General features: G+C 38.8%; 1 protein-coding gene across 1 annotated transcript; it reads left to right on the top strand.

Annotated features, from left to right (window-relative positions):
* Window positions 1-19: 19 nt before the first annotated feature.
* UGCG (UDP-glucose ceramide glucosyltransferase) lies at window positions 20-27,098 on the top strand. Its single transcript, XM_015849854.2, has 9 exons — window positions 20-229; window positions 15,328-15,469; window positions 18,721-18,823; window positions 19,712-19,813; window positions 20,181-20,293; window positions 21,995-22,173; window positions 22,578-22,664; window positions 23,089-23,278; window positions 24,594-27,098. The coding sequence occupies exons 1-9, from the start codon at window positions 132-134 to the stop codon at window positions 24,762-24,764; spliced, it is 1,185 nt and encodes a 394-aa protein (XP_015705340.1). The 5' UTR covers window positions 20-131; the 3' UTR covers window positions 24,765-27,098.
* Window positions 27,099-27,542: the final 444 nt, after the last annotated feature.

The following is a 27,542-nucleotide window of genomic DNA, read 5'->3' as shown; positions in this document are numbered from 1 at the left end:
GGCGGGGGAGGCCGGGCCGGGCCGTTCTGCTCTCCGTAGTGCGGCAGCCACGCTCGGCGCCGGCTCGAGGTGACGCGTTCCTTCGTTCCTCCTTCCTCTCCCCGCGGCTCCGTAGCCGCCGCGCCTTGAGGATGGCGGTGCTGGCGCTGGCTCTGGAGGGACTCGCCATCTTCGGTCTGATTCTCTTCGTCGTGCTGTGGCTCATGCACTTCATGTCCATCATCTACACGTAAGCTCCGTGGATAACGCCGTGCACCTGCGGGATGCGGCTGTGTGGGGAGGGAGGGCCGGGCCGAGCGGCGCTGCGCTGTGCGGTGCTGCCGGCGCGGTGCGGAGCTGCCCGGTTAGCGCAGTGCTATGCGGACCGCTTTTCTTTTGGGTAGATAACTCGGTGCATGGATGATTTAATACGCAGTGACGATGCTTGTAAAAAAAAAAGAGAAAAACCAGTGTGTGTGTGTGTGTGTGTGGCCAGGGCTGCCTCGGGCACCGGCTGGTGGAGCGCCTTACCTTGCGCTGAGGGGTGTTCGCTCTCCAATGGCGGACACACAAAGCAGGTTTCTGTGTACGCCCGCAGAGGGGCTGTCCGGGTATGTGGGGAAGCACTGAGACGTGCTCCTTTCTATAGTAGGCCTTGGCTTTACTTTTTCGTCAATGAAAGGCCACTATTGCCCCACCATAGGTGTTAGAAGATACTCGGATTTCTGTTTGACTTCCTTTCTTTGCTGTTCCACGCATGTGATAGGTACCTGTGATAAGTGCCTGCCCTTGTTGGAGACAGAGCTCCTCTTGCCTTCACACTTGCTAAATTTACCCCTACAGCCCTTGGTTTTGATTGTTTTGCTCTTTTATTTCCCTGTGAAGAATCCCTTGAAAGGGCTGGTCATTGTTTTGCATTGTGGTTGGGTTGCATCTGGGTCTTCTATTTACTCAGGTGACTGAATTCTTTCTTGAAAACTAGCATATGGGTTGTGCTGGGCATGAATAGCCGTGTTTTGGTATCAGCGTGCTGCAGGGCTGCCCTAGGATGAGGCTATAAGATACCATAGGCACAGTTGGCTCTGGGCAGCTCTCAGGCTGCTTGTGTGCCAGAACTCCAGCTTCCCTGGTAAGTGCATGTGGTGGTGCTGCTGCTGCTCATAAATATTTAACAAAGAGTAGTGGCAGCTGTGAGGGACAGGAGACCCAAATGGTGACATGGGAGAAGGCAGGTGAGAGGATAAACAGTAGAGGAGACAGGAGAGAGCAAACAGGGGCTGTAGGGAAGGAGGTGTTATCTGCAGCTCATGGTACATCCCAGGTACAGAGCAGAGGGTGTGGAGCAGTGCAGGAACACCTCTGGATGGACTGAGGGTGTGTCTTGGGGAGCTGTGGCCAGCCCTGGTTGGGTGCGGACACCCTGAGCCTGTGCAATTCAAAGGGTTTGCAGCCTGTGGGTGAGTCACACCAAAGCAGGTGCACCTGCCAGAGGAACAGTTGAAGAGCTCCAAATATAAGTAAGGCGGGGCAGAAAACCATTATGCACTGATGTCCTGCGTCACCTCACGGAGTGGGTTGGGGAAGCTGAGTGTAAGATGCAGGGAAACGAGGAGGTTAGAGGTGATCTTCATCTGTCTGAAGCAGGGCATGGGGAAGGGGAACAAAAGGTACTGCCCTGAAAGTTTGGTTGCCTTCTGCCTTACCTCAGTATCCAAATCAGCAATTTCCTGTGAACTGACAATAATTTAAAGTAGAATTGCTGGAGTCGGGACTGTTGCCTCATCCAGTAGCTGCTGGTTAAGGCAGGCAGCAGCCAGGAATGGTGTAGCCTAGAACTGCTGTAAATGAAATGGCTGTGACACATGAATAGAGTTGTAGGTTTTGTTACTGGGAGTTTGTGGTGTGCCTGTGGTTTACTTTATACGACAGCAGCATGATAACAAGCTGGAAAACTTGCCATTGGGACAGTATGATCAGTAAGAATGGAGGCAGCCTCACTCCAGTTGGTGACACCCCTGGAGAAGAATGTGTCTGCAACAGGGTTCTTGAGACCTGCTCAGAAGATGTGGAGATGGGAGCTGACCATCTCTGCCCATGAGGTGGGTCAGTAACATGGCTTTTAGTGTTTGGCATGGAAGGGTGGCCCTTAATCAGGGCTGAGCAGATAGTAGCACTGAAGTGACCAAGCTGCAAGCTGTGCCATGTTGCACAGGCTGGGTGGAAGAGCTGCAGCAGTTATTGGATAGGTATGTAGAAACAGGACTGCTGCTCCCCAGAGTGCTACCACTCAGCTGTCCTTCGCTTGTGGTGAAATTGGAGAAGTGCTGGGCACCTACAGCAGACATCTCAGGGAAGTATCTCTGTGGTGCTGGGATGGTGGAGCTGCTAGGATAGATATAGCTGCTAGTAGGTGTTTACAGGGGAAGGACCCCAAAAAGTGATCTTGACTAGTGCCATGTCGTGAAGGTGATGGTGGTTAGGCACAGTTACTCATGCCCCTCTGTTGTGTCTTGGATGTTTGTTCAGTATGCTGCACCCTTCCCAAGGTCACTGAGGTACTGGGGGGCCTTTCTGACATGTGGAAATTCCTTTTGATCTCCATGAAAGGTTGTAACATGGTAGTAGAATTCTACCATGTCTGCCACATACTGAAAAGTACTTAAACTATGCCAGCTACAGACAGCAAAGAAGAAAGGTAAAGCTAATTAGTCCTCCCATTTTTCACCTTGTGTGATAATGTTGGTTTGATGTTTGTGTAAGTGATTGGACTAAAGACTGTTCTCAGCCCACTGCATCTAGCAGCACTTAACTGGTGGGTTGTGGGGACTGAATTGTGCTGTTAGACTAAAACTCTGTTAAAACATTTCCACAAAGCTTCCATGGCCTACATAATCCTCATCATGTGGTTCTCTTTGAAATTTTAAGTGTTTGATTTTAAAGTAATAATAGTGAGAATGTGCGTGAATTAAGTAGATAGATAGGATTATACATGTTTGAGAAAGTAAACTTTTCTTGTTCTGAAATGCTGACAGCAATTGACAAGGTTAACGAGCGTTTCAGTTGTGTTGGTTTGTATTGTGATTGGTTTAAAAAGCTTTGGATATGTAAGGTTGGAAAATGCCAGTTGAGAAACTATCTGCTGTCCATTCTCCTGTATAGCATTCACTAAAGCTTAATCTGCTTCTTGACACTTTCCTCCCCTACCACATTTACACATTGTGGGTTTTTTTGGTATATGAAAAATGCAGTGGGTTTGGTGAATTTCACTTTCCTTCAGAATGAACAGGTGGGTTAAGCAAGGAAATTCAGATAGTCATGCTGCTAAGTCAGATGGCATTCTACAAATTGCCTGGAGTACATGATTTGAAACCAGTATGAGTTTGTTGCTCTCTGTGTAGTACTGAGTGAAGTAAAAGAAATTAACATAGGCCTAATGGCATGTTTTTATTGCCAGTAATTAAGTAAAGGGCAGTTTGCATACGTTTACTCTGTGTAATAAGGCAGTGGGATCTGACCTGTTTGTGTTGCTTTTCTTTGTACCCAACACTGGTCCCTGAGCAAGGACCCTTGTGTGCGTGTAGCTGCTTGAATTGAATTTGAACACTGACTGATCCAGCAGGAGTTTGGTGTTGGATGTTGCTGGGTATATTAATTCTCAAACCATCTGACGTTGTGTGGTTGTATGGACAGCTAAAATGGACTTTCAGAACAAAAATAAAATGGAAGGCAGTGTGAATCATGTGCAAATAAGGAAAGGATTTACAGCGTTAGTCAGGAGACTAAGGAGTAAGTTTTGATATTTTAGCATTCTGTTAAACTAATGTTAAACTAATGATTCTTAAATAACTTCTACTCTGAAGATATGCACAGAATGGAACAGATGCCTTCTTAAATCAGGGGGAGAAAGTAAACAACTGAAGCTGCTTTCTCAGCTAATGGCACTCTAACACATTGTGTTTCTGAATAACTGACTTTCAAATTCTATGGCAGAGGGTTTGCTGCTTTAACAGTATTTGAAAACAGATAGTTCTGGATTAATAATGATTGATAGGTGTTTTCTGTACACTGGATGTCCCTTCCTAAAATGAAGCTGGCAAACAAAGCCCACAGAAGCTAGAAAAAGCCTTACTTAAGTGTATTCTGATATGTTTCCCTACTATGTCTTCTGACTTTGGTCTGAAAATTAAAGTCTTTGTTTTATACTTCTGGAAACTCAAATTGATTATTTCAGCTCATATGCCACATAATAAATACATTCTAGGTCTGAGGATAGAGGATAGGATGTCATAAATTTAGGAAGTTGTTCTGCCTGGCATCTCTGGGTTGTGTTGAATTTTGCCAGTGTTAGGGAGTTCCTAAGAAATGCTTGGTGAGTTTCTTAACATGCTTGCAACTTCCTGCTGTATTTTCCTGGTCTACAAAATAAGGCTCATGGAGTCATGTTCCAGTGTTTAGTCTCTGTTGTTTTTGTACCTGTTGCCCATAACAGTTCTAATTGCAGAGTTTTTTGGTTTTTTAAGGGCACCATGTTACTGATGCTGCTCACTGTCCTCATTCTTCAGGTGTAAGTGGGAAGGGTAGTGTCATACCATGGAGTTGATGACCATATTGCTGTTTTTAGCTTTTAAAAATAATTTAAGTGCATGGACACCAAGCAGTAGTCAATGAAAAATTAATTATTTAATCATGCTGCATCTAGATGTAATTAGGCACATTATGCCTTGTCTGCTGAGCGTAACCCAAGACTTCCAGAAACATACCAAAGCAAGAAAGCTCCTACATGCAAGTGAAAACATAAATAATACCCTTAGAGTAATGCATAAGCATGCAAGGGTGAAGTTCAGTTTGCAGAGATTCAGAAAACTCAAGTTTACTGAAGAAATTAAGCAACTTTGAAAAGCTTTCTAAAAGGTGGGTTCTAAACAAAGACCATTACACCCAATGTAGCTCTGTTTGACACCTGCTTTTTTGAGTTGATCTTTGGGTTAATAATACATTACTATATAACAGTTCTCATCTTGCTTTCTGAAGAAAACATTATTTATTATTATTATTATTATTTTGTCCCTGATTTACTGTCTCAGTGCCTTTTGTTCGGCTGTCCCTTGCTGTTTGGTCCATGACTTGTGTCCAGTCTTACCCTGCTCTTCTGTGATACCTCTGCTTGTCTTTGATCTTGACCTTCTGTCTTTTTTGCTTGTTGCTGTAGCTGCTTCTTTGTTTGGGCTGTCTTGTTTTTGCACTGCTGCTTTCTGGCAGTACACTGAGCAAAGTATCTGTTAAGAGCTGTAGTTACTCACTTTGCTGTCTTAGGTGTGTGATTGCTTTGGTTTCTGGAAGTGCTTTGGAGACAGCTGCCATGGGTCCATGTCTGGGCTATCAAGTAATCTGGGGCACCAGTGAGCTAACATGTAGATGAACTTTCACAGGGATGATTTAAGTACCTTTTTCTGAAGTTAGAGGCATCCTTCCATCCCTCCTGATGATAACCAAATTAAAGCAGAAAACTGAGAAATGTGGTTGCACTGGAGCTTCTCCAGGAAATGGCTGAAAGGCTTTTAGCACATGCAGAATGCTCTTTCTGTTCTTGAGTTTGTTTTTCTTCATTCCTCAGCTGAATCTTTACTGAACTTGTACCATCTAAGCTGAAATTTTCCATGCAGGTGAACAGTTTTTTCCTGTTGCGTAGCTGATGACAAACTTGATGTAAAATGTTGTATTTAACATTAGGTTGTCATCTGTAACCTCATCTTTGTGGAACAGGGAATAGAGTAAGCTCATGACCTCTGTTAGGACTCTTTCACTAAAATCTGTAGAGGGTTTAGAGAAGCAAATACTGACTTCCATTTTTGACTTCGTTCCTCTCCAGCATCCCAGTTTGCAAAGTTACTTGAGGCTTTTCTTTGATCTTGGTAGCACTTCTATCTTTCTGTTCTCTCAGCACCATCATCTCCTCTATCTCTGCACTGACGGCAAACCCTACTTTATGCAGAGTCCTTTAGATACTGGCTGCAAGTACCACATCCTTATAAACTGTTAGATTGTTTTTTCTGAGTGAGTGGCAGCATTGTGGCAGAGAGAAACTAGAGCAAAGCAAAGGTAGCAAGTCAAGTACAATTACTAGGGAAGAACAGTAGAATCAAGAAGTATAGGCACACACAAGTATGTAACAACTTGGATATAAAGTTGAGGGTCAGTTTTTCAGCACGGAGTAGGAAACTAGCATTTTAGGCTGGAGATACTATTTGACAGCTCTAATCCAACCTTCTACTGAAAGTAGGGCTAACTTAGTGCTGATGGCTCTATGCCCAGTGCATGGTTAGAGAAGACAATATCTTGTTCTCGTGATAAAGCATGGAAACAACTAAAAGTCTTCAGAACTGAGATCAAAAAAGTCATCTGGGGCAATGGTTTATTAATGGCTTTAATAATGGGAAAGGACATCTAATTTGTTGATGATACAGAAGTGGGAGGAGTGGCTGCCATATAGAGGGAGCTGGACAGGTGGGAGAAGTGGGCTGACAGGAATCTCATGAAGCTCAGCTGGAGAAAATAGCAAGGGATTGCTCCATACATCTGCAGTGGCTGAGGGCTGAACATTGGGAAAGCAGCTTTGTAGAAAAGAAGCTGGAGGTGCTGGTGAGCAGCAAATTGACCCTGAGCAGTGATGTGCCTGTGGTAGCAAAGAAGGGCAACAGCATTCTGGGCTGCATTTCTGACCAGTTAGGTGATGTGATCCTTCTCCTCTGCTCAATACCACTGAGACTGTGTGTGGTGTGCAGCTTGCAGTTTTGGGCTACTTGGTATGAGACATGGTGAAGCAAGTCTGGCTGAGAGCCATAAGGATGGTGTCAAGGCTGTGCAGAATGTGATGAGCAAGGAGAAGCTCAGAGAGCTGGGACTGTACAACCTGGATTAACCTCAAGGGGAATCTTATCAATATGTGTAAATACCTGACCTGGGTGGAGTGAGAGTAAAGAAAGGACTGGATTCTCTTTGGTGTACCCAATGACAAGATGAGAAGCAGTAAGTGCAAATTCAAGAACTTCAGTTGAAGTTCTGAAGCCTTTCATGGTGAGGATGGCTTAACTGTGGAAGAGGCCACAAGAAGAGATGATAAGGCTCCGTTCATGGAGTCAGAAGAACCGTGCTTGGATGCTGATCCAACTTTAAGCTAGCGGGTTGCCTGGAAGCACCTTCCAACCTCAGCTGTTCTGTAGTTCTGTGAACAGTGACAGCCTGTACTATTATCTAGTGACTGGTTGAAATAGATAGCATAGTGGATGTAAATTGTTCATGTTGCTTCTTTTTAAACAACTTTAAATTTGCTTGATGCTCTGGTCACAATTTTAATTTTAGATAATCTTTAGGGAAGGCAGATCTGGAGAAGTTAGGAGTTGACTTTTGAGTTATGTGTATTTGAATGAGTTTTTGTGTTGGAAGATTAATACCAGAGGGAAAGCAAAATGGCACAAAACCAGAAATCTGAGTGGTAACAATGTGAGAGAAAAATATTAGTGTTGGAGGCAATGAAAAGGCTGCTTTTGTGGTGTGTGTTGTTGTTGTTGTGAGCCAGGAGGATAAGGTACAGATGGCAAACATTGAAGGGAGAGTGTGATATTGCAGGTTTTTAACATGCGTGATTTAGTAGAGGCCCAGATTAAAGATGATTTAGGGTAGATCTAAAGGTGTAGAATTGAGGATACCATTCTCAGGTTGGATGCATTGTCTTGAGAGAGAATGGGAGATGGTGCAGTGAACATAAGAAAGCTGTAGGAACAAACCGTGTCTGCCTGATGAATAGTTTGTGTGGAAAGATGGAAGACTACGAGATTTGGAGCATGTAAAGCAGAGGACTGTATTGAAGGAAGCTCTTCTTGAGTTGAAATAGATTTTGTTACTGGAGGCAGTGGAGGTCTTCAAGCAAAGTGGCATTCAGCCTTAAGTGCTAGCTGCACGGTGGGAAGCTGAGAAATGAAATGAGGAAGAATATGCTTTGTTTGTCTGCTTGTGCAATGTTTGAAGATTTCAATGAAGTTGAAAGAAGCTGAGGCTTTATGTAAACTAAATACTGCTGTAAACTTCTGATTACTCTGGATGAGTGGAGGTGTTTAGCTAGAGGGTGGTAGACAATGCTACGTGACTTTAGGAATGGATTTGTGGACTTTGTCAGAGCTCATGTGTGGCATGCAAGTATGTGACTAGTTTTACTGGTTTACTAAAGCACTCTTTAGTCCTCGTATCATCCTTCCCTGGGAACTGCTGAAGTAAAAGTAGTCTAATTCACTGGGGTTTTAATTTCTTTTAGTTGAAAGATGTTCTTTCGTTTTGATGTACCTAATTAGTCTTGCATTTTACAAAAGGCTATGGGTTAAAAAAGATTATTTTGTGTTTAACAATAGATAGAAACCTTTAGTTCTTGCTAGCTGAATAGTTTGCATTTTCTTAAGTATGTTAGAATAGTTGATAAAGGTCTAGACTATATTATACCTTCTCAAATTTGGACCAGGTTAATTCATACCGTGGGTCACAGTGAGGTTCTTGCACACAACAAATGAATGTTACACTATCTTCTGGGCAGGTAGAATAAAATACAATTGTAGACAATGGTAACCAAAGTGAAGTATTGTGTACTATGTGAAAGGCTAAGACTGGAAGTACTGCCTGTGACATGTTGCTTTGAAACTGTTGTATTTCTTGAAGCAGTCTGACAACTTCATGTGTGATTTTAGTGGACTGGTTTATTAAAACAGCTCAGCTGTGTTGCCTGTTTATGTTGGTAGTTGCTTTTGCCTCTGTTCTAGACCAGTAGTCATTCCCCTCTTCAGAAATACCTCTTTGAAAACCAAAGTCTGTTTTGTTGGTTGTTTTCCTTTTTTCTAACCCCTTGATTAGGTTTGTCTCAGTTTTGTCAGCACTATAATCCACAAAGAGGGACCTGTTCAAGTGAATGTAAACACTAGTTCTTATGGTGGTTGTGAGTATCCTTTAAGTGCTTGTTCTGGGGTATGGGTTCATTGTGTCTGTATAGTAATGAGTTCTGAGGTGATCATTGCTTATGGTTTAATAATGATAGCATGCTATGCTTTATTTTAAAGCAGAAGACATATTTCTCTGACTAGACATATACCTTACTTGATGTAAAACATCCAAGATGCCAAGACAATGTGCAGAGCTGTTAGAGGAGATGTCCCAAGCACTTTCTGCTGGAGTACTTTATTTTTAAGCCTAAAACAGCATATGTTTTTCTTGCATGCTTTGCAAGAATAAGGCTGTGGGTGAAATAAAAAGCTTTCAGGCTTATGAGAGTATTCCTTGTGAACTTTCAAATGTTAATAGCAGCAGCATCTTAAAAGTGAGAAATGCTTCCTGTCTCCGTCCACACGGGCATGGGCTGAATTTTCAGGTTGCAGCTTTAAAAATTAAGATACTCATACTACCTTTTGAACAGTTTTAAAGGTGAGGTGAAATGTGGATGTTCCATAAAAATAGTAGGTTTGCAGTGCTCGTAGATTGTATAGTAGTGGAGGAAAATAAATGTTTCTGTTGAGATTCTGTATCCCCAGTGCTGTCTGTATTTTTGCAGTTTTTGATTTATTATTTTTGTAGAGAAGAGAGATGAAATTTACAAAAGCAAATTTTCTGATTTGCATCTTCTGGAAAGAAAGAAACCTTTTCTGAAACCATTAATGTTATGTTGAGTATGAAAGTTAATTTAGTATTTTCTTTGGAAGGTTTTTATAGTTGCTTTCTTCTGCTGGTGATTGCTTCCTGATGTTCTTTATTGGAAATTCTTCAAGGTCCCATAAGACACTTGCAGTGACAGCAGTATCACTGCCTTGCTGACAATTCTGTGTTCTAGACAAGGTGTGTAGGTTTTTCCTTACCTCATCTGTGAAAACAAAGGGAAAAGGATTGGCATTATATATATATATATATATATACACTATTTGTTCATGTAGGTTTTGAGTCATCAGTGCTTTTTTTTTTTTTTTTTTTCTTGCTGTTAGCTGTTTTAGAAGCTTTTAAGATAAAGGAACTGTGAAAGATTGTGTGCAGGGATCTGTCTGTGTGGTGGGAGCAGTAAGGAGCAGCTTGGGTCTGCAGGAAGCACATTATCTAATATTTAGCAAATGATGTTTTCATTTAAACTGGTGCCTTATGAAATAAGTAGTAATGAGTTATTTTCTCCCTACAGAATTGCAAAGTAATTCAGAAAAGCAAACTGAATAATCTTACAGTGCAGATCTTCTAAAGCTTTGTATTAGAAGATTTCATCCGTAGGTTTGATTCTGCTGTAATAACTGATTGCTGTGGTTGCTTTACCAGGCCTGGAGTTGTTGCCATCCTCTGGAGATGCTCTCAGAAACAAAACACAAATCACTTTGTATGCAGTTCTGAAATTGCATAACACTCGTTGCAAGGAGCCTGCTTCAAAAAGTATTTCTATTTCTACGTTCTGCTGGCTCTTAATTTGCTGCTCAAAGGGATAACCTAAATCACCTCCTACTCCTACACCTTTATAAACATTCCTAATCTGCCTTCAGTGAGCATGCGGCTACATGGTGACTCAGACTCAGATTTTCTGTGGGATAGTTCTGTTTGATTAGCAGGCTGGTCCAATTTATCTTGTGGCCCTGACTGCTTTATTACCACCAGTGGGCTGAGGGGTGTGGTAGAGCAGAAACAGGGCAAGAATTGCTGTTTTGATTGCAGCCTGCAGACAGTCTACATGGGAAAGCTCCATGTTCATTTCAGTGCTTACTGTGTTCCAGTAACAGCTGTGATATAGACACAGTTGTGTTTTTGTTAAGTACATGCAAGTATACACTTTGTGTATGCTGACTACTTAGGATTTGGGCTATAAAAGGATTCCCATTACTTCAGGTTTAATTGCAGTCTATTGTATGGGAGTTGAGTCTGTTTCCCTTTTATCTTGTGTGTGTGCAGTTGTATTTGTCTTTACTAACTGAACTACTGCTTCCCGCAACTGGAAGTGCAGATTAATGTTAGTTTTCAGAGAATATTTACCTTCTGGGAACTTAAGATTATCTTAGCCCAGGTTTTACTTCAGTCCATTTTTTATTTTTTAAGTCCTTTACTTCAGCTTCTTTTGTGCGTATGGAAATCATTTGACTCTTGTTTTAAGTATTCTAATTCATTTCCCTTTGGTGCACCTCCCCATCACGATATCAGTGTGCTGTATATTGAGGGCCTTTACCCTTTAATCGGTGCGCTGTGCATACCACAGGAAGAAATCTGTGTAGAATGTCACTGGAATGCCTTTTACCCGCAGCTGGTAAATGAGGGAGCACTAACCAACTGCAGCATGACCTCATCCTTGTGCACACTTCCAGAGGAAGTGGCTGTGCTCCCAGGTCTGCTTTGTGCTGGCATGGATCCTCCTCTGACCTGTGGTGAATGTGCTCATGCTGCTTTCCCATGGGCAGCTCGGCTCTCTGGAATCCTGCTGAAGTCAGGGAAGGAAGGAGTATGAGTTTGTCCTTTTTTTTTTCCTAATCTCAGCAGTCTCCTTTCCGAAGCTTTGGAGCTTATTGCATCCTTCCTGAAGTGGCTCCAACATTAATTTGGCAATCTGGCTTTTTTTCCCTCCCACTTCAGGATTAGTTTTCTGTTTAAATGAGTCAAAACAGCTTACAGCAGGATTGTATGGGAATCTGTACTGTCACAGTGTCTTGTTTGGCTGGTGTTGACAGAAGCAAGGAGGTTAAGGAACACCGAGGGATCTTTGCTGTTAATGGTGCAATGGGGTCATCTTGCCCATCCTTTCAGCAAATATAATTGCTAAGTTAAATTGACAAAATGCTGATGCTACAGATGAAATAACATTGGTGTGGTTTAAGTGTCTTGACTAGGTCACAGTGGGATCAGACAAATGACAGCACCACTGCAAGAAACACAGCACATCCCAGGAACGGAGGAGAAATAAAAGGAGTGCCTTTAAGTAGCAGCCTACACTTGAAATGATTCAGCTGCATTATGAAACTGTACTCTGGGCAAAAAAGATTGAAAAAGGATCCAGGTGTTTAATTTTCTTCTTGCTCAGAGAATAATTCTGGGCACTTGTTTGGAGACCTGTGGCTGACCTGCTTAGCAGCCTTCAAATTTATCTGAAATTGAGGAGGTCCCTAAAAAGTAGTAGGCCTCTAAGTGTGCAGTAGGATGTTGTGTGCATAAATCTGTGTAAAGCAGTATAATTAGTGCCTGATAATGCATTACTGAAGTTTAGATATGTCACTTCAACACCTTCTCATCAGTCTGTGCTACCACTCCTAAGGATGCTTTTCCTTCTGCTGTTGTAGACCAGCGCTGTGGCAGAGGCTGCTCAAGCAGACCCTTCCCACCCACCTTCAGTGTCAGGCAAAATGTGCCCCATGGCTCCCAAGCCAAAAGTTGTCTTGAATCAGTGACAAGAATAAATGGAATTCAACTTCAATTTGTAAATAATAAAATTCTGCATGCTCTGTATTTATAAAATACATGTTTTAGGCTGCTGAATTGTAAAATGATGATATGCTTTCAAATTTGCTGCTGTAAGGTGCTGGAACATGTTTGTTATTAGTGTGGAAATGTCTGTATAGGCTAAGATAAACATGGTTGGATTTTATTATTTAACTGTCTTTGTAAAGTGAGGGTTGCTAACCCTTCTGTGAATCTGAGAGTTACCCACGCTACTTTCTCTGGACTTCTCTGATCTTTCTTTCAATGGTATTTATTGCACTGATTGAAATGTTACAAGTTTTCATCTGTGCATAGAGATACCTGCTTCTGGAGATGTTTTAGTGCAAGGCATTTGTAAGAAGTAATGAAAGTATGGTGATCTCACCTTCTTTCCCTTTGTGCTGAGAAGTAGGACCACCTTTCTCCTGTTTTGAGCAAAGATACGTTATTCTGTAGCAGATCCTGAACTCCACTAATCCCTGTGAGGTGATTTAGTTGACCAAGAAGGAACTGACTGGAAGACATGTGTAGGAATTCAAAATTACAGACAGAAAAGAGTCTCTTTCCATGCTGCTAGGGCATCTCAAGTGCCTGTGCAACTGCAGCCTCCAGGGGATGTCTTCAGTCCCTTCCGGGTCTTGTTAGTGCTGCTTTGTAATATCTAAGTATCTCTTGCAAACTTATGGTGAAGATCTGTGTTCCTGCAGCTATTAAGGAAAATTATTCAAGTAAAGTAGCTGCTGAGGCTCCATTATGCATCCTTCTGCTCTTCTTTCACAACTTATTCCCAGCACCAGGCTGCTTGGATGGGACTTCAAAGCTTTGTCACCTAATGATTGCAGACTGATGCACTTAACACATGTCAGTGTGAAGATGTTTGTAGATAACTTGGCTACTGTTCCTTCACACTCAGGACCTGCTGCAGGTGCATTTAAATTGCACTTTAAATGGTTTTTATTGTTTCCTTGATGTAGTGGTGCTTTTTTGCAGTTTACTACATTAAGCAGGGATAGTGGAAAAAAAAAATCCATTAAGCGAGAACGTCTGAATAGGCTGGATTAAGTTCAATGCAAAATAGTACTTAATGCTACATGTGTAGTATGAACCTTGAATTTTCATATTCCTTTGTCATTTTTAACTGTCTTGCGTGCTCAGTGATGATGAAAACCACGATAATCACAACAGCCATCTGAGAGAACTGAACCACCATAAGTACAAGTTCAGATTCAAAAATACTGCTTCATAGCCTGCTATTTCATCTTACATTTACAATGTAGACCCTGCATGTTCTATAGTGTGTGACTTCATTTAGGATATATATGTTAAAAAGATTAATGTTAACTTAGCCTGGTATTTTGACTCCCCTGTTAAATGTTAGCCCTGATATTGCAATTGATTTCTGACAATGGTTGCTCTGTTTCTCTGGTGAAGATAGATTTCCAGCTGTTATTCTTTTATTCTTGCTCGGGTTACACCAATCTGCAAATAGCCTTTATCAATGTAAAATGGTGTGGCTTACTGTTCTCTCTTTCTCCATGGAGTCTAACTTAGTCTGACTAAGCCTTACCTTAGTGTCACAACACATGTAGCTCCCAGGATAGATACTATGCTAGAGTCAGTCTTACCATAGTGATCCTGATAATGCTGCATGCCTCATTTGCAGGTTTTTGTAAGGCGTCCCTCACACCATGTGTAGGCTCTTCCCTATGTAATTCAATCACCTGCCTAATCCTATATGTCAGCATGGCTTGTAACACAATGCATAGTGAGATTTTGCAGTTTTATCACGTGCTGCTTGTTATCTATCACAGTCCTGCTGCCCATATTAATCTTTTTTTTTTTTTAGATCTTATCTCTTTCCACGTACTTTTCCTGTTTTTCAAGGATTTTCACAATATAATAAACCCTATGTGCACTGCACCAGCCCATTTAAAAATGATTATGTATTTGCATTATCTACCTTTTTTTCTCCCCCACTGTTCAGTAGTGTAATTTGCTCTCCCTTATCACCCTTGTTTCCTGCTGTGTTGATGTCCAAATTGGCAAGGAGATCTTTGTGGTGGCTCTCAGAACTACTGAACAGTTTCTTCACTTTGGTCTGACTTCTCCTTTTCCATTAATTTTGTCAGGACTATTTTAGTTTACCTCTGCAGTGGCTTGGTTTTGATGACGACACAAGGACATCATCTTTGTCCTTCTGTCTTACGGTTATGCTGCTGTAAATAGTGCTGTGCTTCTGGTGTCCAGCTGCAAACCTCATTTAAGAAGTGTGCTGGGTGGAGAGGGGAGGGGGTAGATGAAATGACACATAAGCATGTCACTATCTTGTTTCAACAAAACACTGTAGAGATCTAGTGGAATCTCTTCTCTTAGCAGAGTAACTAGATTATTAACTTTACTTTCTAAGGCATGTTAGAAAGATCTCAGTTGATCTTTGTCTCTTCCTCAAAGATGTTTAACTGTTGATTTTTACCAATCTGTGTTTTTCCCTTTGTGCTTTCAGCGTGCTTTGATGTGGGAAAAATAACCTCACAATTTTATTGTTTACAGGAAATTGTTTTCTGATTATCTTGTTATAATAACAATTTTTTAGCAGCCTCTGTAGACTGAGGAAAGTGATACTTCTATTGTTTGAAATTGATCATGTTTGGAATTTTATCTAAAGTATTTCAGAAGCTGAATAGGACTGATTTGAATTTATCCTGTCTAATACTGTTCATTTTCTGACATGCTGTTGGCAGGTCTAAAAACAGCTGTTGATCCTACAACCAAAACAACAATTTTGAACACAATTTTAAATTCTGAATTTCTTAGTTTTAGATGTTTTTAAGCAAAGTTCTCTAGCACATTTTTTCATATACAGTGATCTGTTATTTCTTTTCGCAGGCGCCTCCACCTAAATAAGAAAGCCACGGATAAACAGCCATATAGCAAGCTTCCTGGTGTTTCACTTTTAAAGCCGTTAAAAGGTGTGGATCCTAATCTGATCAACAACTTAGAAACCTTCTTTGAACTGGATTATCCCAAAGTATGTATACTATTTACAGCCTTTCTCCTCTTCCTCTGACAATCCTATCAGTGGCTTGTGCTAGAGTTATTCAACTTGGTTGTGTATTGAATTGTTCTTCCTTCCACAGCAAATGCATGATTACTGTTCTGTATGTTCTGGACTGTATCTATTCCTCTTAAAAAAAAAAACAAAAAACAACAAAACAAACAAACAAACAAAAAAAAAAACTGCTTATAAAGGAACATGACCAAGACTTGAAGACAAAATGTACTCTAGATTTCACGTAGATTTGTTTAATCATTACTCCAGTACTTTCTTGTTTATAGCATTACAACCTTTAGAAGACCACTGCCTTTTGAGACAGCCTTCATAATTAGGTATTTTTCTGCAACAGATTTTGTGAAAATAGATTGCCTGAAACTTACTGGTGGTTCTTACTGACAGCCTCTAGCAAAATGTTGTTCAATGATGACATTGTCCTACCTATCAACAACTGGTGGAGTACTGTCTCCTAGCCACTTAATCGTATCTGGAAAGCAAATAGTTAAGAAAAACTTATGTTTGTTCTCGAATGCCGCTTTGGCTTTGTAGTATGCATGATAAGTAAGGTAAGTGATAAGTGTCAGATGCTGTCCTTGTGTTAAGGACCTTAAAGGGGATAGACTTGTTGTGTCATTTGCTTTGTGGTTTATGGTGCTGTGTGTGGAATACAGTCTATTCCTACAACATATCAAGAGTTTGATCTCAAAATATATAAAAACTTTTTTCTTCAGTTCTTCTTAGAATTACTTTGAACAATGCTGCTTCCTTTGTAAAAGGACAAATGTATGTGTGAACTCTGTGGATTTCTTTGTGTGTTCTGCTTAGGAGTAAGTTCAAAGCTCTGTCAGATAGGGTTTAAAAAACAAACCCCACCAAAACCACTCAAGTTGACTAGAAATTGGACTGTTCTTCTGTAGTGTTTGAGGCCTTTCAAAACTTGGGGTGTACAGATTTGAATCATTCTGACTCCCCAGAAAATACAATAAGCATTAAGTATAGCAAAAAAAAAAAAAGTTACAGGCAACAATATCTCAAGCTGTTTTATGGTTATAATGACCATTTCAATATTTGACTACAAATACAATTGTTTTTACCCACATCATTATACATTCTGAAATTTTGTCAGAAATTTCCCCATTCGTTACATTTACATTAACCCAATCCTAATATTTGTACAGATAAGTGCCTTTGTATTTCCTCTGCATTATTCATATTCGTTGTTGTTCTTCAGTTCATTTTTGCATACAAAGGCTATTTACCTTGAATTAAAATTTTTCTGCTGAAAAGCTGTCGTGTCAAAGCTTTCTGTTATTACTCATTGAATTTTTTCAGGCTGGATATAGAGATTTTGCTACAACTGTGGATTGAAGATTAATTTTATGAATTACTAGCAAAATAGTTTCACATGTTAGTGCTTTCTTGCTAATCCATCTTTTCAATTGTATTCATTTCATTATATTCATGATGTAAGGGTTGCTTCTGTAATAGTTGAAAGATCTTTCTGCCTAATGAGATTTATTTATTTATTTATTTATTGCTACTTAAATTCCATCTTCTTTGCTAGTAAAAATGATTGGAATCAAACACTGCTCTTCAGGTTAATTAGCTTTATATTTCCACTTAGAGACATAGCTGCTTTTGTTTTGTAGTCTGTAGTGTTAGAGGAAGTCCTAGAAGTACAATTTAGAAGTTATTAAGTTTCCACAGTATCCCAAGTCAACTTGCATCTGCTTGGTTTCTATGTTGTGGTGCCTTTTCTCCCCTTGAAATAATATGTTTATTCAACTTATTTCATACAATACTGGATGGTATTACTTGTTCCTCAAAGAACATTAGAGGTGATCATCATTGAACTTATAGGCAGACAGCTTTTGAAGTTAAGAATAATTTTTTCTTGTGCAGTTTCTGGAAAGTGAAGTTCAGCTAGGTGTTACTGCGGTGTGATGGTGAATGAAGTAACTGTTTGACTCACTAACTGCAGATTTTTATTTTTAATTCCTGTATCAAATGGGATTAAACACAATCGTTTCTAATGATGCTGGCTGTTTAACTTTTTGCCTGTAAGGATGGCTTTGAGGTATTTTGATCAGGAATTCACACTTTCTGAATTGTAATCTTAGAACTGGTATGCTACTGACTTGCAACACTTCACAGTTTGATCAGAGAGAGGAGGAGGCTATGTCAAGAAAGAAGTATTCAGGGGAGTACATTACTAGTGAAGAAACAAATGCCTCTTTCAAAACTTGAAAAGCAGTCTGAAAACATTAGGTTGTATGTGATTCTTAAAATGCTGCTTTTTCACTTAGTGTTTGTAGCTCATTTAGTAGATATGTAGATTGACTGCTGAAATAGGTACAGTTTCCTGCTTCTTCCTAGGTTTTCTAACCCTTGTTCTGTAGAGGGGGAATTTGTATGTTATGATGAATGTTTCTGTGTTTAGCATTATTGTACGATGAAGTGTACCTTTATTAGTTTCAAAGGGCTGTCATCCTTCTGCGTTCTGCATTATGTATCCACAAAATTTAGAAATGGAAGCTGCAGTCAGGTGTGCAGTAGTTTGTGTTAACATGATCTGGAGTTCTGTTAAAGAGATGAGAAGAATCTGGCTTGTGTCAGTTTCATTTATAAGTCTGTTGTTTGTTTTACCGTGTGAGTATTCGGAGTTTTACAGACTGTTGGTAAAGATCAAATCCCAGCGTAGTTCTGGCACCCAGTACTTTGGAAGCTGATATATTTTGACAGAAAGGTGAGATCTGTAATCCTAAAAGTACTGTGGGTTATGTTCTGTCATGGAAGTGATCATTTTCACAGCTTGTAGCACCTTCCTTTAATGTTTAATGTACTATAATTTCATTGATTATGAACTTCAGATTCATGTGTGAACAAAAATGGAAGCACTGTTAGGGTTAGGGTGGAATGGAAACAGGAGCAGAAACTTAGCTTCTTTGTGCCATAGTGTCCTATTTTGTGCCTAGTAGAAGTCTCCCCAAAAGCAGGAAAATGAACATTCCTTGCTACAATAGTTTACAGGGGTGTGGAATTGGTTTCTTTTTAGCAAGTACTTGCTGATGCACAAGATGTTATTTAGCTGTAAAACAATCTCCTTTTATTTTTAATTCTGTAGCAGTGATTTTCATTTTTTTTTCAGTTTGGTAGCTGTGAAGCTTTATTCCCTAGGCTTTATTGGTATTAAATGTATGCATGTTTTTCTTTTTCTTTCCTGCTAGTATGAAGTGCTACTCTGTGTACAAGATCACGATGATCCAGCTATTGATGTATGCAAAAAGCTCCTTGGCAAATACCCAAATGTTGATGCTAGACTGTTTATAGGTAAGCAGTGCATCTCCAGAGTGGGACTCCAACTTATAAAAAATCATTAGGCTTTCAGCTCTTTAATAGTGTTCTGAAAGACACAGTTGTCTTGTTCTACCAGTGTGGGTTCTGTGAGTTAATCCTGTGTTTGAGCAGAGTATAGAACTAAGTTTGTATTCATGATTTGTGACCTCATTTTAAAAGCAAACAAAAACAACAAACTCTAGGAAAAATAATTACTTAATTTATGCACCCCAGCCCTTTTTTTTTTTTTTTTTACTACATGTGGAATTCAACAATTTGTATCTTGTCTCTATGCTATACTAAATACGCAGGAAGTGACTTAGAGTTCTAGCTGTATTTGAGCTTGAGGTGTTAAAATAATCTGTTTTCATTAACTTAGAGACTGTAAGTCTATTTATTACGAGTTGTTTGTATTGAAGGAGGAAAGGGGTAGGAAAAGATAATTAGAACTAGATGGCATGAAATAAATAGAATCCTATCTGTTTGGAGTAAAAAGTTGTGTCACTGTATTCTGCTCCTCTTCCCCTTTTGCTAAGGTTATCCTAGAGTGTAACAATCATAACCAGGACTCTTAAGAAAAAGCAGTAGGCAGTATGTACTTTATAGAATGTAGTAAAAAGATTTGCAATTCTACTCTCAGTTATTAACCTGCCTTTTTGGAATGAGGAAGCATTTGAATGATTTTGCTCTTCAGTTCTCTCCTTATTTGTGGTAAAATACAAAACACAGGACTTTTAGAAGTGAACAACAACCTCAACCCCCTCCTCCCTTCCCCAAGCTTCAAAAACAAAACAAACAAAAAGCACAAAAAAGCCCCCATGCGTTTTTGAGTATGATGAGTATGATGCTTGCTTTCTTTTATTTTTTTTTTTTTTCTTAAAGGTGGTAAGAAGGTTGGCATCAACCCCAAGATTAACAACTTAATGCCTGGCTATGAAGTTGCTAAATATGATCTAATATGGATTTGTGATAGTGGAATCAGAGGTAGGTGTGTACTATAATGTGCTGATAGTCTTATTGCCCTACTCCATGTAGGTTAGCAGTTGTAGAAGATTATTTTAACTGAGAGCAGAAATAGAAATGAAGTCTGGAGAAGTCTTCACAGAATAAAAATTTTAAACCTCTAAGGATGTTGATCTTATTTTTGAAAATACTGTTCTTATTTTATTTGCTGATCATGAAATAGTAGTAATGATTAAGTTATTACTGACAGATTGTTGCCCCAGTGTGACATGCACTAAGCTGTACCTGCTCTTGATAATAATGTTAAAGTCACAATATTGTTTCATAGTTGCCTTCTGCTAATGATGGGATTGCTCAATTAACTGTCATTTTCTCTTTTCTTGCTTAGTTACACCAGACACTCTGACAGATATGGCCAACCAAATGACTGAGAAAGTAGGATTGGTCCATGGTCTTCCCTATGTTGCTGACAGACAGGGATTTGCTGCCACCCTGGAACAGGTTAGTGGAGTGTGTGTGTGTGCATATATATATACATGTACTTAATATATTGCTGACTAAAAGTTGTGTAGTGCCTCTTCTACTTCTCAGTGAAGGGAGGTTTCATTTACTTTTAGCAGCAGTTGTGCTTTGGACTGCCTAGGACAGCTTGTAAATTAATACTCCAGACATTAATTCAAATCTTGTTTGCTATACAGAACACTGTGTAAATATAGGATTTTATTTTAATAAATACGGGGGCTTTAATAACTAGTAAAAAGTCTATGAACTCTCTACCTTTAACTGAACTTTAACCTTTAACTTTAAAACAAAAATGACTGTGAGTTAGAGAAAAGTCCTACTCACAGTAGTATCTTATAAGAGGTTATAATCAGAACCTTTGGGAACAGGACCTGAGCAAGGTATATGTTCTGTTTTCCCTTAATACTCTATTAGCTTTCCAGTATTTTCAGCTGAGATGCACCCTATGCAAGAAGTAGTCTTTTCTTACATGAACTTTTACTTTTTTTTACTTGAATCGATGTAAATCTCTACCATCTCATCTGTCTGTATCAGGAAGTTTCTTAGATCTATGTTACAAGCATCACTGCCTTCTTAACTCTGAACCTTGCTCTTCTGTAGGGCTATTTTTGTCTCCTAATGCTTGTTGAGAAAGAGAAGGTGAAGAGTTGATTCTTGTCCACCATCTTCATATCACTTAATGTTATCTGTCCTATTCTTCCCTCTCAGTTCTCAGTATGTTCTTCTCTGTAGAATGAGGAGGCTGAGTTTTGTCTGTTCCTTGTGTGTCAAGGCAAATAATTTAATCACTCCTTTTTATGCTAAGCTGGCATAGATAAGGCATTTTGGTTCTATTCTAATAGTCAAATGTGAGAGAAAAAAGCATGGAGAAATTCAGTAAAGAGAGGGTACCCTGAGTGAATTTTTTTTGGAGCAGAAAGTCTAAATTGATTTTCTTAAAAGAAGAGAGCAAGAAGCTGTAGCACACAACTCTTATTATTCCTACTTGCAAATAGCATTCTAATTGCTGCTTCTATGCTCCTGGAAGAACTGTTTGCTTCTAGTTCCAGTGTACCACAAGGTCACCTTGCCTTTTGTTGAATAAGCTGGTGTGTTAGTGAGACCATCAATAGGATGAATAGCACTAAGATGCTAGAACTTGCTTCAGCTATGTTTTTGTAGGAAACTGCTGACTTTATACTAGGTCTTCTAAAATGCAGCTTTTTCAGTCTGAAGTGTCTATTTGGCTATTTCATCTTGTTGGTACATTAAACAAAAATTCTGTGCTTCTGTACTGCTGTGTAGTAAGCATCTATGAAGTTGCAAGAGGAATGAGACAGTATGTCTGTTAGCTGTAAGTGAATAATATATTATTTGAGTGATTAGTAGTTTGAGTTTTAATATATGTGTTACCTGAGAACAGCCTAAATTAGAAATTTAGTGTTGAACAAAATATGGCAGTTCAATATAAAAATTCAAGCTGTGTCTTAAATCCATAGAAACAGAGTTCACATCTATTAGATTTCTCAGATTTAGTGTTAAGTTAGACTTCTTACTCGGATAGTGAAGAACTTTCCAAATATTAGATCATTACTGGATATGTTTAGAATTTTTTCCTTCAAATACATACAAAAGAGAGAATTGTCAGTAGTAATGGCCTAGCTACATGTAGAGCTCAAAAACCTTATCTTGTTTTTGCAGGTTTATTTTGGAACTTCACATCCAAGGTCATATATTTCAGCCAATTTAACTGGCTTTAAGTGTGTAACAGGAATGTCATGCTTGATGAGGAAGGATGTCTTGGACCAAGCAGGGGGACTGATTGCTTTTGCACAATATATTGCTGAAGATTATTTTATGGCCAAAGCTATAGCAGACCGGTAAGATCACTGCAGCAGGCTTTTGTTTGAAATACAGTTTGTAACTGTTTTCATGTGTTACGTGCTATACATGTAGGTAGTCAGGTCAACTTCATGTGTATGTACCAAGCGTGTTTATGGCATATGCTTTGTTCTGTCAGTTATTGGAGAGATATACTCAAGTCCATATAAGCTGCTTTAGAAAAATGTTTGAGACATTTAATTGTTTAAGACGTTTACTGTTCCCCAAGTAAGAGATTTGGTAGAAACATATTTAATTTTTTTTGCTCTTATGCATTGTAATAATATGGCATATATACTAAAGAAAATATCGAAGCTTAATAGAATTCTTAAAATGTTTGTTCTATAACTGTTCTTTGAGTTTCTTATTTGCATGTTTTTCATAATGCACACTTATTTTTCAGAGGGTGGAAATTTGCAATGGCCACACAAGTTGCAATGCAGAACTCTGGTTCATATTCAATTTCTCAGTTTCAGTCCAGAATGATCAGGTAAAATTTTAATTCTTGCTTCCTCTCTCTTCCATTAATGTCATCTGCTTCTGTTGTGGTTAATCTAAAAATGGAGTGAATACTTTCCCAAACTAATTTGATGATAATGTGAGGAATGCTATAGTTTCATTGCATGGCTAAAGGTGCTGACTTTCCAGGGAAGCAAGACTCATGCATGAGTAGTTTGGTTTGTTTTTTTAAACACTAAAAGCCTAAGAAGAAAAAAACACAATAGCAACAAAAATAAACTGGTTTCAATGCTTTACATAGTGCTTTTAAAAGGCTGATTTTTTTATTTTTTTTTTTCCCCATGTTTATTTTGGAAGTGTAAATTAAACAAGAATGATGGCTCATCACCTGACGAGTTTCGGGAAGAGGTTGTAAGAAATTACATGTAGTCTGAACTGTATTTTTTTTTTCCTAGATGGGCCAAACTGCGAATTAATATGTTACCTGCCACAATAATATGTGAGCCAATCTCAGAGTGCTTTGTTGCCAGTCTGGTTATTGGTTGGGCAGCTCATCATGTGTTCAGATGGGATATAATGGTATTTTTTATGTGTCACTGCTTGGCCTGGTTTATATTTGACTACATTCAACTAAGAGGTGTTCAGGTATGTCACCTTTCTTTTCAGAGATTATGAAAGAACGAAGAGATAAATGTGATTATAATGACAAGATACTTCTCTTGATATCATCAAGGAAGTGCTTGGTCAAATCCTGTTACCTCTGCTCACCTGCTAACTTTACTTAGAGTAGCGTGAAAGGTGTGCTTGGTTGTGATCTTATTTTCTTTGTGTACTTACCTCTAACTAGCCTCTGCAAGTTGACTTCTGTCTCCCTTTCACATTTTTGCAATTGTGTTTCTGGTCTTCTCTACTTTTAGGCATGCCCAGAACTCTTGGCTTTATTAAAAAGTAAAAGAACAGCAGCTCTGGAATTGTAGTTAGTTTTAAATCTTTAATTGTTCTTCTGTCTTTTGTATCATGAAGCTTATATGTACATTTTATGTACACTTAAACACATATATCTCTTCTGTATTTTGATACTGGATGTAGTCTAATTTTAAGAAATATAACTTCCTTATCACTGGAAGAAGGGAGATTTCAGTAAAACCTTTAATATTGAAATAGCACAAATCAAAAACACTTGCTTTTCTGATGCTGTAGTTCTTCAGGCTACTGTGTCTACTGTGACCCTATTCCATCTAAATCTGATCCGCAGTTATTTGTGCGTACAAACTATGAATGAATTCTCATCATACTGAAAAACATTCTTGTTGTAGTTTTAAGAATTCCTGGAAGGAAAGTCTAGTTCTACTGATGGAGTAGAACACTAGTTTGACGGTCATTTCTCTGATTGCTGTAATTGCTGCATGATACATACATGGTGCAGTAGAAGAACTTTGAGCCTGTTCTTCCTCTTCTGAAGCCTCTTCAGTTTGCAGCTCTGTATGTAGCTGGTAAATCTCAAAGGAACAGTCAGTTCAGAAGGGCTGTCTATAAATGTTTTTAGATCTTTTTCCTATTCAATAAGCCAAAAGCTTGATTCTTCTAATTTCACTCCCTTGAGCATGTGTGGTGGCATATTCTTTAGGTCTGTGGTATAAACCTATTGCCTGCTCTCAACACAATTTTACAAAGCTTCAAAAGGAACTATAAATTGAAATTGTGACTCTTCTTTGTCTTTTGCATTGCATACAAGTCACTTTTTGAATCTTTTGGGTCATTCTGCCAAATATCTCATGTTTAACATGGGTAATCATATCTTGAAGGAGGAAAAACTTCTTAGGTTCTAAAAAATAGAATATGCTTTTGATAATGTCAAAGTGTATGTTAAGCCTTAGAGTAGATTTATCTTTAATAGAAATTACTTCGAAACTCATTTGGAATAGTTAGTATGCTTAAATATTTGTTTTTGTATTCCTAGGGTGGTGCTTTATGTTTTTCTAAACTTGATTATGCGGTCGCTTGGTTCATCAGAGAATCCATGACAATTTACATTTTCCTGTCTGCTTTGTGGGACCCCACTATTAGCTGGAGGACAGGACGCTACAGGTTACGTTGTGGAGGCACTGCAGAAGAAATCCTTGATGTATAGCCACAGCTTTGTAACTGTGACTGTCAAAAAGAGAAAGGGGGATCGAAAGTATTATAAATTGTTTATAAAAGTACTTTTAAGAAAATCTACCTTCAGTAGTTTTACTACTTGTATGTTTTGGTATCTGTTCTTTAATTTATTTTTTGCATGGCACTTGCATATCTGTGAAAATACATCTGTAGTCTTGGCCAAATGGTATTTTGCTCCTGTGTACAAACAGAAATGGAGAGAATTTTTTTCTGATACATATCTGCTACATGAATACTCTGCAGTGAACTTTTCCTTAAAAAAAAATAAGTATCCTTCTGGATATGAATGGCTTCTTACTCCATGGTCTGCTGGCCTAGCAAAGCCAGTGGTCACATTACTATTGTCCAGCTGGACTGCACAAGGCTGTACCTAGTAAAGTCACAGGAAAAAGTACATCTGATTTCTATAATATCCCACCAAATTGAGCTAGTAACAGGACCTTGGGAAAGAAGCTTAAATGCTTTATGCCTACCTCTTGTAGTTGCTGCAGAACAAAATGAATGGAAAGTAAAAACGCTTAGCAAAAACAAACTAAAATAAAGCTGGAGTCCTGTGTTTATATGTATATATGAAATACTTTAGTTGTTGCAATGAACCAAAAGTGGACTGAGTTTGATAGGATGAGCTGAAAGGCATTATTGGTCAGTCACGTATTGTGAGCATCTTTTGGCCAACTCTAATCTGGTTCGGTCTTGAACCTTGTTAAGCACTGTGCTGTAACTAGCCTAGCTGGCCCCCTTCATTGTTTCCATCCTTTTTATGGGGTGTTGTGGCTTTTTGTGTGTGTGTGAGTGCTTTGACTGGGAGTGGTAGGGTGGGGGGTGTGTGTGTGGGACTCACTAAAGGACAGAAGGGAGCAGAAATACATTTCAGAAACATTTCACACAAGCTATTTTCTTAAAACAATGTATTAAGAATGTAATTTCATGATGCAGGTATTTAATATCTTTTTAAAGTGAACACATGTGTCCACAGTAGTCAAAATTAAGTATTCAATTGCAGTAAATATTGTGAATATATTAAAGGTCTGGGTGAGTTTGCTGTTACTAAAATTGTAATCTTAATTTAAACATCAAACTAAGTCTACTCTTGGCTTTTTGCCTTCTACTGTTAGTCTAGCCTTTAAATTGGACTTCTATATTCCAGTGGTATGACTAAAAGGACTAGATTGTAATGCATGCCATGTTCTCTGATCCTCTCCCTGTATCCCTGTAGCCTGGTTTCCAACCTTATTGTGAGACTTTCCAATTTGTGGTGAACTGGACTTGTTTTCTTTGAACATCTTTAATTAAAAAAAAATAAAAAGCAAGCAAAAAAAAAAAGAAAACAACAACAAAAAAAGACAGCAAAGCTAGAGAGGGATGTTGTGTAAGCCTTTTGTATTCATAATTGTATTTATATACTGCTTTACTTCAGATGGAATAGAGTATTGTCACCATGAATGTGAGCTGCTGATTACAAGGCTCATGCCAACAAGGCAGCTTTAAAAGTTGAATTGCGTGTAGCATATTAGCAATAATGATATGTATTTATAAAAACGGACACGTACCTTACTGAGCCAATCCTTTAGCTGTCATATGCTACACACCAGTGTCATGTCTGTGTACATACAAAACATACTCTGGGCCAAAATGCTTCATCCACTTTAGTATTTCTTTTGCCTTATGATAACATGGAACTTTTTAATGGGCATTTCTGTATGAACAAAGGCTTTTGATTGTGTGCTTCATTCTTTTTGTGTGAATCGGGAAAAAGTTTTTCCTGAGGAGAGTTGCACACTGAAAACTAGTCTAGTTGTGACCCACGAAAACATTGTTTTTAAGAGTTTATACATAATTGAATTTGCTGACAATGTTTATGTCTTTGTTTCATGAAGTTTAATGCCATTCATTGCACTGCTGAAGTGAAGCATAGCTTGCAACTTAGCTTTATGCTGATTTCTATGCAGGCAATGGAACAGAAAACCAAAAAAAAAAAAAAAAAAGGCTGAAAAGACTTCATTTACAAGATGTTAAGTGGGGATAATTGTTTAACCGGGTGCTTTTGTATTAGCAGAACCATCTTTGGTCAAGAAAGCTGAAGCTTCACTTAAGCAAATTGTTTTGTTTGGGGTATTGTCTGGCTGATTGAAATTGAAACCAATACTGTCAAATGTTGAAGATGCTACAGCAGAACTTTGGAAGTTAAAAATGGCTAATGTAAAGTTGTGTTGTTCTACATGTATGTAGAATATACCTTGTTTATTTAAAGTCATTGTTTTTCTTTTATTTAAAAATAAATTTTGAATATAATGTTTGGAATACAGTTTTTTGCTTCTTGTTTAAAGTGTTTGCCTTTGATTTAAAGTGCTTGTGGCTCTTTGGGTTTCATTTCTACATTATCTGTACTACACTAAATGTTTGTGCTGCCTTCGGTTTTTTTTATACTGTGGCAATGGTTGAAATGAGCGCCATGGCAATCACTTGGAAACTGCCTACAGAAACATAAATATTCCTGAATGTGTTTTGTGTTCATTACAGCTACAGCCAGAGACCACATTACTTAAATCCTGTTTCTGAGTTGTTCTGGTCTTTTTTCTCCCTGTTAAATAATGCTTTGAATGTACTCTGTGCTTTCAAACGAAATGTTTCCCACTTGAATTCCTTCCATTGCCGCTCTTCTGTCTTGTGATACAAACACTACTTCATTTCCTGTTTTGTGAGCTGGAGCAGTTGATGCCTGCTTCTAGCCAGCTGCTTTCATACAGTG

Source organism: Coturnix japonica, chromosome Z (assembly GCF_001577835.2).
Source record: "Coturnix japonica isolate 7356 chromosome Z, Coturnix japonica 2.1, whole genome shotgun sequence".
Classification (NCBI taxonomy): Eukaryota; Metazoa; Chordata; class Aves; order Galliformes; family Phasianidae; genus Coturnix; species Coturnix japonica.
This window is presented reverse-complemented; position numbering and strand designations above follow the sequence as displayed.